This window comes from Pseudopodoces humilis, chromosome 6 (genome assembly GCF_049639895.1).
Source record: "Pseudopodoces humilis isolate 2021_Gansu_Grassland_sample_001 chromosome 6, ASM4963989v1, whole genome shotgun sequence".
NCBI classification, from domain to species: Eukaryota; Metazoa; Chordata; class Aves; order Passeriformes; family Paridae; genus Pseudopodoces; species Pseudopodoces humilis.
In genome coordinates, this window is record NC_142205.1 from 56,193,204 (window position 1) to 56,208,122 (window position 14,919).

General features: G+C 39.8%; 1 protein-coding gene across 6 annotated transcripts in view; it reads left to right on the forward strand.

Moving 5' to 3' along the window:
* Positions 1–426: 426 nt before the first annotated feature.
* The window catches only part of PTPN13 (protein tyrosine phosphatase non-receptor type 13), a 111,292-nt gene continuing 96,799 nt past the window's right edge, over positions 427–14,919 (forward strand). For 3 of the 6 annotated variants that reach the window (XM_088056322.1, XM_014254812.2, XM_014254813.2), the window contains exon 1: positions 3,821–3,933. In XM_088056322.1, coding sequence (XP_087912448.1) covers positions 3,849–3,933 — 85 coding nt within the window. In that variant the 5' untranslated portion in view covers positions 3,821–3,848. Of the gene's footprint in view, positions 511–646; positions 769–3,820; positions 3,934–6,093; positions 6,197–14,919 lie in introns of those variants that run through there. The other 3 variants (XM_088056324.1, XM_088056323.1, XM_014254811.2) reach the window with 3 other exon arrangements.

The following is a 14,919-nucleotide window of genomic DNA, read 5'->3' on the forward strand; positions in this document are numbered from 1 at the left end:
CCAGCTGAAGAGCCAAGGTCTGTGAGCAGCCAGATCATCCCCGAGAAAAAGAAAATGGAAAAAAAAAAAAAAAAAAAAAGAAACTAAAACCAAACAAAACCGAAGAAACGCCTTTGGGGCCAAGAACAGGGCTGAAGTTCGCCACCAGGAGAGCCAATTCCCGAGTCAATCCCCAAGCTGTGGTGCTCCGGCCGGACCCTGAGGGCGGGAAGGGGCCGGGGCCGGGAGGGCGCGGAGGGAGCGGGCGGGGCCGGGCGTGTGTCAGCATCTTCCCCGCCGCCCCGGGGCCGGGAGGGAGAGACAGAGAGAGAGAGAGAGAGAGAGAAGGGAGAGGAGAGAGAGAGCGGGAGGGAGGGAGGGAGGGGAGGAAGGCGCGGCGGTCGGGGGCGGTGGGCGGTGCGCGGCCGCCTCCCCGCGCTGCTGGCGGCCCTGAGGGGCAGCGACCGGAGCGGAGCGGGCAGCGGGAGCGCCGGGCCGGCGGGGCCGGGCGGCCGCGGTGCGTTCACGCAGGTACCGGGGCACAGGGGCGGCTGCGGGCGGCCGTGCACGGCGGGAGAGAGGGAGGGAATGCGGAGGGAAGGAGGGAGGGAGCTGCGGGGCGGGGAGCCCCGCCGCTCCCGCCCTCTCCGTGCCGGGTCTGGCGGCCGGCGGGGAGGCGATGCTGCTCCGCGCTCCCAGCGCAGCCCTGCGCGGCCGCTCCGGGCGAGGCTCGGCGGTGCTCGCCTCCATCGCCGCCCTGCCAGCGCGGACAGCGGCTCCAAAGCGGCGGTAGGTGCGCGGCTCCCGCTCCGAGCGGGGCAGCCATCCCGGCGGCGGCCTCCGCCGAGCGGGGCTTTCCGGGGGGATGGGGCTGTCCCGGAGGGATGGCCGCCGGTGGGCGTGTGAGCGCCTGGCTTCGCTTCTCGGATCGCGGCGGGGCCGGCGGCGGGCTGTGGGAGAGGTGAAGAAAGGCCGCACGCAATGGCGGGGGATTTTGGTGCTCCCACCGGGACTTGCAGCCCGCTCCCGTGGGGTCGGGCCGGGCGCTCGGCAGCAGCGGGACACGCTCTGCCGGCCGAGAAGGGCTTGGGTTTGCCTGCGCCAGCCAAACAAAGCAGCCCCCGCAGCCCTCGGACTTGTTAACAGAGAGGAAACTTTTTCCTCATTAACGTTTTTGGAGGAGCAGAAATGAAGGATAAATCTGTTGGCCGGTGATGAGAAATAGCGTAGGTTTCATTGGCTTTTTATCTCCTAGCAATCGACACCTCCGCAGACCGCAGGATAATCTCTCTCATATTCTAGATTGTGTCATTCTCTTTAAATTGCATGTTTAAAACAACAAAGGCAGTGACTTCATAGGGAACCGCCAGGAGCTGTTCTGTACCCCTCCTGTTTACTGGGGAAACATTTGGGAACCGGTTTGGTTTTGTAGGTAGGATCAGAAGTAAATGTAGGACATGGAAACTGTAAGGTTGGTTGCAGGTAATCTGTGTCTAGCCATCTTATTAAGGTGTGAGTTTTGGAGAAGGGAATATGAAAGTCTTTGCATGTGGAACTAGCTGGGGCAGTAACCGTGATCAGTTCCTGAAACCTTTTCAGGGAAGAGGTGTTTTGTGAAACTGTGCAGGGAAACTGGGTCAGAATATACAGACATTTTCCTGAGAGTTGAACCTCATGTGAGAAAGCTGTCATTGAATATATATATATTCCGAGGTGTCATGATTCCCAGGTCATTCGTTTGGGCTCAGGTTGGTGAAATGATGACATTCAGCACCCATTCCAGAGCAGCACAGTCGGTGTTCACATTAAGCATCAGACATCTGTCTGGACTTGGCCCATTCAAGTCTGTCTTTGGATGGCCAGAAATAGGTTCTAAAGACATTTCTGCAAGAGTTAGCATCAGCCACGATAGAGATACAAACGAGAAAACAAACAATTTGGGTCTTGTGCAAGAAATACTGATGAGGAAAGATCTAGTCAGGGGATCTTCTGGTAGTGCAGTTACAACAGAAATTGCTACCACTCCTAGTGCTATCCATCGAACATATCTGTTCAGCTTTCAAATGCAGCAGATGTGTTTCACTTGGAGAGTCTTTTTTTTTATCTGCCAACAAGTATGTCTTTCCATGAGCAGTTCTAGAATTTAAGCGGTAATTTAAGGAAAGAAGAGAATGACAGCGAGAGAAAAATATACAGTTTAACTTTTAAAGATACTTTATTACTCATTTTTAACCTAACAACCTTGTTCAGTGAGTGGAAAGGTGCATAATGTATTCCTTCCAGAATGGGACTTTTTTTTTTTTTTTTTCTTTTGCTGTGCATGATAGAAAAATGAACCTTATTTAGATTAGAGGTTTTGTATTGATTTTTTTTCCTAATCAGAGTGTGGTTTTGTTTTTCTTTAAGTTTGGGTGCAGTAAAATGAAACACTTTTGAATATATTGGATATGAAATGAGACAGGCTGTATCACAGGATGTTGTTCTAACAGTTCAATTAAAAAAAAAACAACAAAACAACTCTTGATTCCAAGACACTTGTTGAGTGGAATTGAAGGCTGTGAGAACCACAGGCTCAAGGACATTTGAGTGGATGGAAGAGCAAGGAAGTATCTATGTGAAAATGTTGGACAGAATGTTAAAGCATAAGTGAGTACACTGAGTGTATTTTCACCAGAACCTGGTGAAAGGATGTGACCCAGTAGTCTATTTACAGCTTCACAGGCCTTTGAAAGTAAAAATGGACTGTGTGGATGAGCGGTAAATAACCACTGTGACTGGTCATCTTGAGCCTGTGATAACTTGTGCATAGCAATGTAAATTGTGAGTACCATTGTCATTTTCAATGCCTTGAAGGGAAGTAGTGAAGAAGCCTAGGAAAGGGAGGAGATTGCATTCCTGGGAAGCTACCAGGGCACAAATGTTACCTGTTCTGGTGGCAGGAAATTGTAGTGTATTTTCTTTTCTTTTTTTCTTTTTTTTTTTTTTTTTTTCCTTTATGGTGGGATTTTTTCAGCCACATGACTCATACAGACTATCATAGAGAGGGTCTGAAAGTAAAAATGCAATCTTTTTGCTGTTCACTTTCTAAAGAGCACAGCAAGGCAAATATTCTTATTTTTACATGTGGAACAGAAATTATTTGGCACCTAGCTATTTTTCTCCCAACCAAATGCAGGTATGAACAATAATAATTAGTGGTTGTATGGTACAATAAATCTTCAAAGTACCTTCAAATCTTAATCAGCAAACCTTAATAGCATGCTATTCCTGTAAGGGAGGTAAGTAATTAGAAAAAATGAGACTGGGCAGACTCTTAAATGGAGTTTATTGTTGAAGTGCCTGTCAGTTTCAAAAAGTTCTTCTTTATCACTGAGGTCTCTGAATGCCGCTGTTCTTAAATAGCTTCAAATATTTATATGTTGAAATACACGACATTATGGCCCAGAGGGCCTTGTTAATATTGACATTCTCTTGCTCAAAGTTCTTCACAGTGAAGGAGACCTTGCACTCAAAAGCCTCTGTAGTGGTTGCTCCAGAGCACCTGTGAAGACTTATTAACCTGAACAAGAGTAAGGTCAGCTTTTTAAGTGGAATGATTTTCTTCAAAGAGCTTTTTACTTGCGTCACAAACCTAGAACCTTTAGTCCACTGATGATAAACTCAAAGTGATTTTGCCAGATCAGTAGATTGTTAAGCTTAAGAAAATTAAGTGTTGCTGCATTTTTGGAAGAAGTGTTGGTTATCAGCTCAACAGTCTGTCACTTTTTTTTCCTCTGCTTACAGAAAAAATTGGCTGGAATTTTACTGTTTCAAAGTGAGCTAGTCAGTGAGATGAAAAGATTGAAAAGCAAGTCTTGATGTAGGGTGTCATGGTGCAAAAAATATTTGTAAGCGGTTGCCCCAAGCTGTCGCTTACCATGGGACACGCGTGGATGGAAAGCTGTGAATACCAGGGTAAGTTAATGTTGTGTGTCGCCAGTTAACTATTAATGAAATCTGTGCATCTGTAAAGAAGGGTGGAACTTCTGAAAGAAATGTTTCCCAGCCCCACCTCCTCCTGAAGTACAGAGAAGGAAGCTGGCATTTACAGATGGGAAGGGCACAAGACGACTCTTTGGTGCCGTTTTTATTTCATCTGGGCTTCTCTTTCTCCTCTGCCACTTAAATACCTGGTGAGGAACCAGGCATATTCTTTGTGCATCATTATCTGTTAAAATGCTTTCATAAAAGGCAATTTATGGAGTGGGTTGCCTTGGGACAATGATATGCCCTGTGAATTTGAAATACAATTGGTTGGGATAGAGATCTGCTCCAGTTGTGACACTCTGTAGAAAGAATAACAGACGTGGGAAGGCTTTGTTCTCAGGGTTTCATCTGTCCTTTATCTTTAATGTGTAAATTCAATATGCCACAGAAATGTCTGCAAGTAATATGTCAAGAATTAAAGGACACCTTTAATTTTGATTGCTGGTATTTATAGGGAATACTGTAGTTTTGCAGGATGTTGAGTATTTTTAAGGTCTTACAGGTGGTAGGGTAATTAATGTCAGGTTTAGGACTAGGTGCTGTGTTAGCTCCTGGTTCCTGCTTCAAACAATTGGTCATTAAATTAGGTGAGCTGAGGCACTCGGAAAAGAGAGGAAAGCTTCATCTCCTGTTTTGAGGCTAAAATTAAAGCTCAGGGAGAGGAACTGACTGATTTAAAAATGATGAAAATTTAAGTGCTCAAGTTGGGAACTGAACACAAACCTCTTCGTGAACTAATCTGATGCTGTCAAAAACATAATTTTTTTTAGTAGATTTTGAGACTGTTAATTTCTGTATGCTTCTGCCTTGTCAGAGGAAGGACATGGTTTTCTGGGGTTTCATGGTTTCTTTATTCAGCTCTGGCTAAATTTTTTTGTGTGTGTGTTTCTTGGAGGTTGTCTTCCTAAAGAGCATTTGTCTGCATCTGTGGGAGGAAATATGGGCGGGAACATTCTATAGAGCTGGCTGAAATTTTTGAAAGTGAATCTGAAAATGACTTTCATGTGGTGTTGACATCTTCTCTGAGTATTTGTATGATGTGTGAGTACCTGGCTTTAGGCATGTGCATAGAGGTACATTGGAAATGGTGGATCTGAAGTCTGGCTTATTTAGAAAAGTAGAAAAGAGCTGGAAGTTTTTATGGGGGACTTTTCTTGAACAGCCCTGTTGCAGGTGACATATATTTGTGCTGTAAGCTTGAAACTGATGCTGAGCTTCTTAGGAAACACTCTTTTCTCAAGCAAAAGAACTTAAAAGAGGCCTTTTCCTATCAGACTTTTCCTTGAAAGCCAGTTTAGTTTACTTCTTTAGGGAGAAGGCAGTTAGAGCATACAAATTCGTAATTTTTTGGTGTGCTTTTCATCATAATAAAAGCTGGATAAATCAGTGGAAACACAGGTTCTTGTGTGTTTCATATGCAGTTTCACAACCACTGTTAAAGCTTTTTTTGGCTACATCTGTATGTGTATAGATGCAACTGATGTTCTCTAGCAGGCAGATGACAGTAATCTTACAGGCACACTCCAGGATACCATTGTGTGTTGGAATCTTAGCACCATACTGTGTGCTGTATGAAACTGACAATAAATACTAGCTTGTTGCAGTAGCACAGTTTTGCCAATGTTGTTGAAATTGCTATAATTTTTGTTCACTTAAGTGCTGTTTCAGAATTGGCATTGAAAAGCATAAATATTTGCTAAAGTAAATAATTTTTTTGTGGTAGAATTGCATGCTTGGAGATGGAAGCTTCTTGGAGTCTCGTGTCTATATCCTATAGTCTGTCTTTATTTTAATTCACATAACAACCAGTGTTCTGCTTATGTAGTGGGTAGGCCCTCAAAACCTGTTAGAGAAAAAACCCAAGGAACTGAGTGCAAAGGTTTTCTAAGTTACTGCTGAGTACAGACAGAACACGGTTTGTCTCATAATCTCTAGGGCTGTAGACACTCATTAGCAGCTCCTTGTTTGCACAGGGGAATTGGTTCCCAGAAATTAATTTTATGTTTCAGATGAGGATTTTTCTCTTTTTAATATTAATTTCTTCAGCATCTCAATAGCATGTGCATATTGCATTGTGTTTTTTTCCAGTTTTCAGATAACCATGAATGGCTACATGGAGAGCATAAAAACCCACCCTAATAAACCTGTGATGCACGTGGTTCCAGGGCTTTCTTAGTGTCACCAGGGAAAGGTAATGGGACTCATAAAAACATGTCTGTTTTACCCTGTAGAACATTGCTGTTGAAATATTAACTACAAAATTTGAAACTTGTAAGCAACCTTATTTGGTTTTGAATGTGTTCCATCTTTCTTGGTGGGACTGTTGACTTTTTTCTGCTAACCACTTCTATATATTGTTATTTTAAAAGATGAAATGGACTGAAGAGAGAGCTAAATTAAAGTCTGAAACTTCAGCTGTTAGAAATAGTTGTGCTTCCTGGCAAAGTCATGCCTGGTTTAAATGATGATAGATTTGGACTTAGATATTGCCTTAAGCAATAGAGGGGTGAAAGAATGAAGCATATGATATTTAACCATGTCATAGATAAATAGCCTAACTTTTCTACCTAGTTTCCTCATCAGGGTATCAGTGCTCTAAAATACCTTGCTGATTTTCCTTATCTTACCACAAGTCGTCAAGGGGCCAGCATTATGTTATTACTGATTTTACCCATTTCTCTTGTCACAGAATTTAGTGTTTCCACAGAGAAAAATTAGAGAAGGGAAGTGGAGCAGAAGTTTTGCCTTTTAGTACATTTACTGTAAAATCAGTAGGTGGAAAATCCCCTCCTAGTGCTTAGGATTATGACCAGTGGAATAATAGTTCTCTTTTCACAAGTCAGTGCAAAAGCTGTATTTGCCTTCAATGAATTAACTTGAGAGTTTAAATCCCAGGCAAGCAAATGGCTGGTAGGATGGTCCAAGTGCTGCTTTTATGCTTTGCTTTTTAATGTTAGTGAGGAACAGCACACGTATTGCTTCGAGAGACAGCTCCTGTAGTATGTGTCACTGACTGGACAATTGTGTGGTTAGGTTTATGTGGAGCTATCCTTCCAGCAGCCTAATTAAAGACTGTGTGTCACTTCCTTAAATGGGATGCTTCAACAGGTGATAAGTACTGGTTTCTCCTTCAGAAGATTTGTTAGGTATTTCTTTCAAGTGCCTTAGTGAGTTTTAACTACTTTTCAGTGATTGAGGAGGTGCATTTTCTGTTTGTTCTTCTGAAGCCATTTTGCTTTCAACTTCTGTAAGTCTCGAACATTTAGGAAATGAGTACTGCCTGTATGCATGTATTATGCAGAGATTTATTTGTTAATGAGCTTCCTGTGCACTTTTGGGTAAAGGATTTATCTTGGGTAGGTTTCTTGGAGGAAGGAGATTCTGTCCAGCCTTCACAGACTCTGTTTTAGAGTTTTCATGTATCTTCAATCATCTTTTCTGTTCTTAGACCAATGCCTTGCACCTAAAGGGCTTTCCTCTTAACCATTAGAGACAGAGCTTCAGAAACACTTGCACAAACATTCAGCTTATTAATTAGTGTTAGAAAACTCTACAGAATATGGCAGCAAACAATAATTGCACATCTAATAAATATGCTGAAATATTAAAAAAAATAAATGCTCCAGTCCAGGGAAAACTTAAATTTTGATTATATTTTTCTATAAAATTAACTTTGACATTTATGGTTGGCATCTGAATTGATACACCCTGAAGAACGATGAGGCTTTCCCTACTAACTTTACTGGAAATTCAAGTGGGATGAAAGTGGAATGCAAATGCTATTGACATCCTTATTGATACATAACATTGCAGCAGACAATGCAGTATATGTCTGTATGTCCATAAATTAACAGTGCTCCGTACAAGAATAGCATTTGTGGGCTGTCAAATGGCTTGTATCTGAAAAGGGAAGATATTATTTTACAAGATAGCAAGAATACCTGTACAGCACCTGGAAAATTCTGACCTGGAAGGTCTAGCTTGTGAAAACTCTTAGAAAACAATTGTTTTTTTGAGGAGCACATAATCTGGAACAAAAAGAAGGTGGGGTAAAGAATGGGGAGGAGAAAGAAAGGGTTGGGTTTATTCAAGATGTGCTGGGACACCTTCAGCTTCCTCTAGTTCAGGTTTATGGGCTTTGCAAGACTGTCCTTATCTCATGTGCTGGCGGTGGAGACTTCTGTGACCTGAGGTTTCTTCCTCGTAAAGACTGGGATGAGTTTTCAGACTTTCATAGCTGCAAGTCCTTTCGGTGTTCCCAGCTTAGTGGTTGTGTTTAAGGTCTTCAAGGGTTAATAATTATCTGATTTATGTCTTGTGGGTTTTTATTTGTTTGTTTTCTTGTTTTTTTGTGGGTTTTTTAGAGCTATTTATCCTCTTACCCCTTCTTATTTGTAAGGTTGTTCAGACTCTGAAAATCAGAAGTTTGTCTGGGAAGTCTTATTATAGTGATCTATCTAATAATATTTGCAAGAAATATATACTCTAGGTTTTTAAGGAACCCCAAAACTTTAGACTTACATTTTCTGAAAGAGGTTTCTTCTGATGCTATAATCTGACAATGCTTAGCAAAACAAGCTAATAGTAAAGAACCTTAAATTTTGAATAGCTCCTTTTTCCAGTGTGCCTTGTCATTGAATCCCTTGAATGACCTTAATAAAGAATTTAAAGATTATCTGATTATAAAATATTTGCTAGCTGGCAGTGCTGAAAGTTTGTTTCATCAGAAATATAGACTCATTTATCGAGTGGCTTTGCAGTTAGGATATCACATGTGTGGAACAGCCGAAGGAACAGCCAAATCAGCCTGGAGCTTTAAGCACATGGGCTAACACGTAGAACTGAATTAATGAAATAGCTGTGTAAAGCTCCTTTATGTCAATTTAAAGTGTGAGTGCTCACCATGATTGGCACAAGACTTGGTTGTTTCAGAAGTGTGATGCATTATAAAAATTGTCTTTTTTTTAATTACTCTTGTTTTTAGAGGTTTTCTGATACCATTGTATCACGTTAGTTTGTTTCAATCTATTGGAAAACAGTTTTGGTAAGAATAATTCTTCTGTTTTTCCTTGATCTGTGATCCAGTTCTATGTTCTGTGTATTTGAGGAATATGGTGTGTAAAGGAAGAAAACTTAAGGCCTGCTTTTTGTTGTTTTGTCACAATAATACACAATACTGCACAATAATACACAAAATACACAAAAAAAGGATACACAAAAAATACTAAGGAAAATCCTAAAAGTGGTTTTATAATAATTTTGAAATTTTATATCCATGCATTTCCCTAAGGAGAGAAAATACTTAGTATGCTGGAAAATTGATTGCTTTTGTTGGAAGAAACCATATTCTATTATTTTTGGTAGCTGCAAACATTTACTGGTGTTTAATAAAAGTCAGGCAACTTTGAGGCATGGCTGGGTCCTTCAAGACCTTTAGCATGTTCTTTTCTAGTGAAATTTGAGAAGTTGCTGTCTTACAGCAAACAACAGAAAATACTCTTTGTGAACTGCTTAATTGCAGCTGTGTTACTGGAACAAAATGTCATGTGGCGTGAAAGTGTAAATGTGCTCAGAAGGGGATTAGAGAAGTTAGCAGAACAGAGACCATCAGTGACTATTAGATTTGACTGTGCAGCTTGAGCTCAGGAACTCAGTAAACTGGTGATTGCCAGGAAAGGGGGTGGGAGAGCTGGCCTGATCCAGTTAGTACTTGTATTAAACATTGCTTAAGTTTCTGAACCCACAGAAATGGGAAGCTCTTCCAAATGGAGAACTTCTTTAAACCCTTTCAAAAAAAAAAAAAAAAAAAAAAAAAGAAAAGAAAAATGCCCGAAAGCTTAATAAGCTTAATAAGAAATCTTTTGTGATCTGCCTCTGAAGCTCATGTTTGTCCACATGGGCTTGACTTGATGTTCAGAGAAGAACAGCTGTCTGGTTCCAGCTGCAATTCCTTCCTGGCTTTTTCATCCTTTGTGTCATGGAATCTGTATTGCCTTTGTTCAGATTGTTAAGGAGGGATTAAATGGTGGATGGTTAAGTTATCAGGGGAATTAATTTTCATGCATATCTCTAGAGTAAAAAGGAAGAGAGAAGAAAAAGACAGGAACACCTTGGTGATATCACAAGTTTAGGTTGTAGTTTTAGTTTTTGAATAGGAAAGTGAAAATATACTACTAGGTAAAATGGTAAAATACATAAGTAAACTGTCATTTTAAATGGCATCACATGAAAAGTACAACAAAAACCAATTTGTGTAGACATAAATAATTGGATTCCTTTTACAGATAAGAAACATATTACTTAGGAAGGGAAGGACATTCTGTATAAGAGCCATTCTTTTTGTTCTTGCTTCCCTCAGCATGAGATTCTTGTGCTCTGTTGATACTAATATGTGTGCTGTGTGTGCTCTTTGCCCTTGCACAAAATAGTTGAAAAGAACATTTTTAAATACAAAGCCCTTAGTTTTGTGATATTGTCAGACACTGAAGGAATTTCTGTCTTCAACTACTCAGTATTAGTGAGCAGACTAGAATTAAATTGAATTGAACGTGGTATGTGGAAAATTCCCTGGTGCTTGCCTAGTGCAGAATATGGTTTGCAATGTTATAGAAAATATTTTTGTGCTTCACATTAACTGAACCCTTTGATATACACATTAATTATTGCTGATTCTGTCCCACCCATTGATTTTGCTTTGAGAATATTAAAGAGCTGAAGATCACAGAATTTAACTTTTCACCGTAACATGAACTGGTGGTTGGGAAGTCTGCTGCTGATGCAAAGTCTGTTTGTTCTGCTTCCCTCTTCAGTGGTTTTGGAGAAATGGAAGAGAAACTATTGCCTGTCAAGACTTTAATAGGTTTTATATATATATATATTTACTTTTTGTGTAGAGAACATTAATTTCAAGGCTTATGATGTATTTTCAGTGATAGGCTATAATAGCTAGTTAAAAAAAACCTAGCAACAAATGACACAATGTTTGTGCCAAGAAGTAATACGCATCTAAAAAGAGCAACTGCTTTTTACAATAGGTTTGGTAGAACCTTGAGGTGTGAAGTCTTCCAGCTCCTTTCAAAGATTTCAGATTTTGCTGTGTGAAAAAAGCTCTACTGACACCAGCAGGTGCCTGGCTATATAGAGCAACTGTAAATTGTGTGTGACTTCTGAGTCTGGAAACTTTGGATTTCCTTCACCTTCCTTTTTTCCCCATTCCCATCTTCCAATGGGAGAAATTGCAAGAAATATATACTCTTTCCAATGGGAGAAATTGGGTTTTTTATTACCTGATTGTAGACTGATGGTGTAAAATCAAGGGTGAAGTTTTACAACAGCTTCTATACAAGTAATTACTATAAAAGATCCCTAGAAAATAGGAGAAGTCACTCATCAGTATGGTAGAGAGGAAAAGCTAAGTTAATACCAGCTGTCTTCAGTTAAATTTTTTGCCAAAGTTCAAAATTTTAATCTGTATCTTTTAAAATGCAGGCTATGAATGGTTCTATAGATTTATTTTCCCCTGAATAACTGGGTTAATATTCATTGTCTAGGTACATGGATGAAAAAGGGTCAGTAGTGTAAAATCAAGCAATAAAGCAATTTTTTGATGAAAAAGTACTTTTCTTCTGGAGTTGATCAGTGATGATCCACTGAATCCCTTAATTTTTGCCAGCAAGGCTTGGTATCTATAACTATTTTTTAATTTATTTTTCCTTGTGTGAAAGTTTCTAATGCTCCTGACTGCTCCTTTGCAAGCTGGGTATTTCTTCCTCAGCTAAAAAAGCCCATGTGTGCTTTAGTGCAGGCATACTCTCTGTTCTCTCTCAGCTCTCTGAAGTCTTGGTTCCAGCTTTTGTGCACAGTGAGGAATCTATGGATAACTTCCCACTGTGGACAAAGATAATACATTTTCCTGTCTCTAAGGTTTCTATCTGTAAAATTTTGTTCCTCCCCTCCTTTTTTTTTTTTTTTTTCCTCCTTGCCTCTTTACATTAATACGAAATTGGGTATTTCTGTAAGTGAACACTTGGTGCTTCTCACTGATTGCTGCTACTACTTTTTCTCAGGTTAAGAGCGTATGCAACTTGAGGTAAACCAGTACAACTGGTCCAGTTTGATAAACTCATTCAAATTCAGTATTTTGCAAGCAAAGTTTATGGGAGGATGTTTTGAAACTATTGGTCAAACATTTGAAAGTTTTGAAATCTGTTTCAGACTACTCTCCAAGTGGTGTTTTTTAAGTTTATGAATTTATGAATTTTCTATGTGATGTATCAATGAATAATCTCCAAAGTCTTTAGTTAACAATTAAAGATAGAAATGGGACTTGAAGAGGTTCAGCCCATGTTTTCATTCACACATTTGTGAAATTTTTTTCCTGAAAGCTGAATTATTGAATTAACGTTAATGCCGTTTGTATACTGAAAATGTAAATAATACTTTTCAAATTCCATACCCATTTTCTTAAGTTTGCAAGAATAAAATTGAAATACTAAATTCAGGACTGGAAGAAAATTTGGATTGTTGTCAAAGTTCTAGACATACATGTAAAGGATGAAAGTTAAGTTGTATGCAGCCTAGATTATATAAGACTTGAGCTCTAATGTTTTGAAGGGAAGTTTGGTTTTGTTTTTTTTTGGTTTTGTTTTTTTTTTTAGTATCAGGTGTTTCTGTTTATTTTAGGCAATGGTAGTTAGTGTTTTCTTGGGTCTTCATGCAGTAACAGTTACAGAGTTAAGCTGTCATACACAGTATCATCAAATTGATTGTGAAGGCAGCAAAATTTCGTGCATTCTGTAACTGGCCTAGCTCCCTTTGGTCCGGTTGTGTGAATAAAAGATTCAAGTGCTGTTATATTATGCTTCTATTCTCCTTTCACATAATCCCTCACTGGGCAGTGGCTTCAGAGATTAATGTGACCTTCTGCTTGGTTCTGTTCCAATACAGCAAATATAATTTGTACATGGGCAGTACCTGTGTATGTCCTCAGACTGACTAGATTTCCATTACTATTTGTAGGAATATTCTTCAAATAAAAGGAAAGAAGGATGATGCTGTGAATCACTTCCGTCTCAATTTCTAGTCTTCTAGAGGAAAAGTTTGTCTTTGTTATGCAGCCCAAGGGTGTAATATGGCTTTTTGTCCATCTAATATGAATGTTTATCATCCAGACAAAGCAAAACTTCCCAGAACTCTGGAGTTTCTTTGGTGATAGCAGGCTTGGTATTATGTCATGGGAGGAGGTGCTGCTGTCTTGTTTTTCCTGTTTTTTTGGCAATGCCATCTTCAGTAGCTTGTTCTGTCCTGTAATCTCACCAAGTACCAAAACCTTGCGGGGTGCAGATAGTGATCAGATGGAGTTCTTTGTCCTTTCCGGTGTGTGAAGATAAATCAAATCTGTTACACCACTGACTATCTATTTGTCTTTGCTGTAGATCAGGCAGTCTGTTTTGTGTGGAAGGTCTGCTGAGGAGTTGTAGAAATCACTCAGGCTTTTCATGCTGCTGTCAAATGATACTGAAGCTAATGTTCTTTGTGGTGAGGGTCTTTCTTTACACTCCAAATCACATTCACTTTCTTGGCTCAGAAACCATAAGCTTGGTAAGCATTTGGAGGTGGCAGAGATTACAAGTAGACGAATCTCTTGTGAAAGAGAAATGCCAAGTTTTCCCACCTAACAGGAAAAGGACTAATAATCACGCCACCTTTGAGGGCAGTTAAGCCATGGAGAATATCGTGGCTGTAGGACTGAATAAATCATGCGTAATCGCTGAATTTAAGATGAATCATAAATTGGGTGTGTGTTAGAAATTTGTTCAAGGGGCAGTATAGTCAATTTAACAATTGTTCAGTTGTAAACACATACTGAATCATGCAGTATATAATTATATATTTTTCAGAAGCAGAGTGGCAGGCCAAGGGACTCAGGTTAACTGGTCAGGTTCTGATTAATTTGTATGATTTTGGCACAAAGCCATATGTGCTGTGTCAACTCATGTTTTGAAGGAAGATCATGATTTCCTAACCATAGGCATTCCAAGTCTTCAAGTGGCTTTGTCTACTAATTAATCTGGAGCTAAAACCTCCTAATTGCAGGATTTAAACTAGACGGTATAAGCTGCTCGGAAAGGTTTTGGCCTCCATAAAGAGCTCATTTTAAAAGCAAGCTTCCATGACCAAAAATCTTCATGTTTTACATAGAGTCTTTGAACTGATGGCTGTCTCCAGACATGCTGCTAAATAGCTGTCACACAGACCATACAGTTCTCAATACTTGGTGTATACCACATACAAAGAATTGAATGGGTGAAAAATAGGTAAATTTTGATGTACACTATCAGTTGCAGGAAATGGATCAGCTGTGGATGGTTGGATAAAGAAAATCTGCCTTTAAAATACAGTATTTTTCAGTATTTGCCAGATGGTGGTGGGCAATATTTAAAGACCCTTCTAATAATAGATTTAACAGAGAAGTCCAGGAACTTGGGAAATACTGAAATATGAAAGCACCTGCAGCAGATAATTCAGAATTTAGGGAAATCCTATAATGAACCCACAGGGAAGAATATCTTTCATGTAAAGCTTGTCTTCCATTTTCTGGGTGGTCTCTCTGTTTCCCAGCATGGTAGAATGCACAGTGTATTTTTTGCTTGTTCTCAGATTTCTAAGTGTCCTGCAAATTGGTTACTGGTTATATGCAGAGAATAAGCACAGATTTAGTCTTAAATTCATTTCTGCATGCTTGAGTATGAAAGGAAGTGAAGGCAGAAGGGATCTGCAATCTGAGAGGACAAATGATCAGAAACAGTTTCTGTGGGACGAGCAGGTGTTAGGGAGAAGAGATCTCCATATTTGCACTGTGTGCATTTAACTCAGAGCTCTGGTATCTTCTATGTTGTGGTTTAACCAAATATT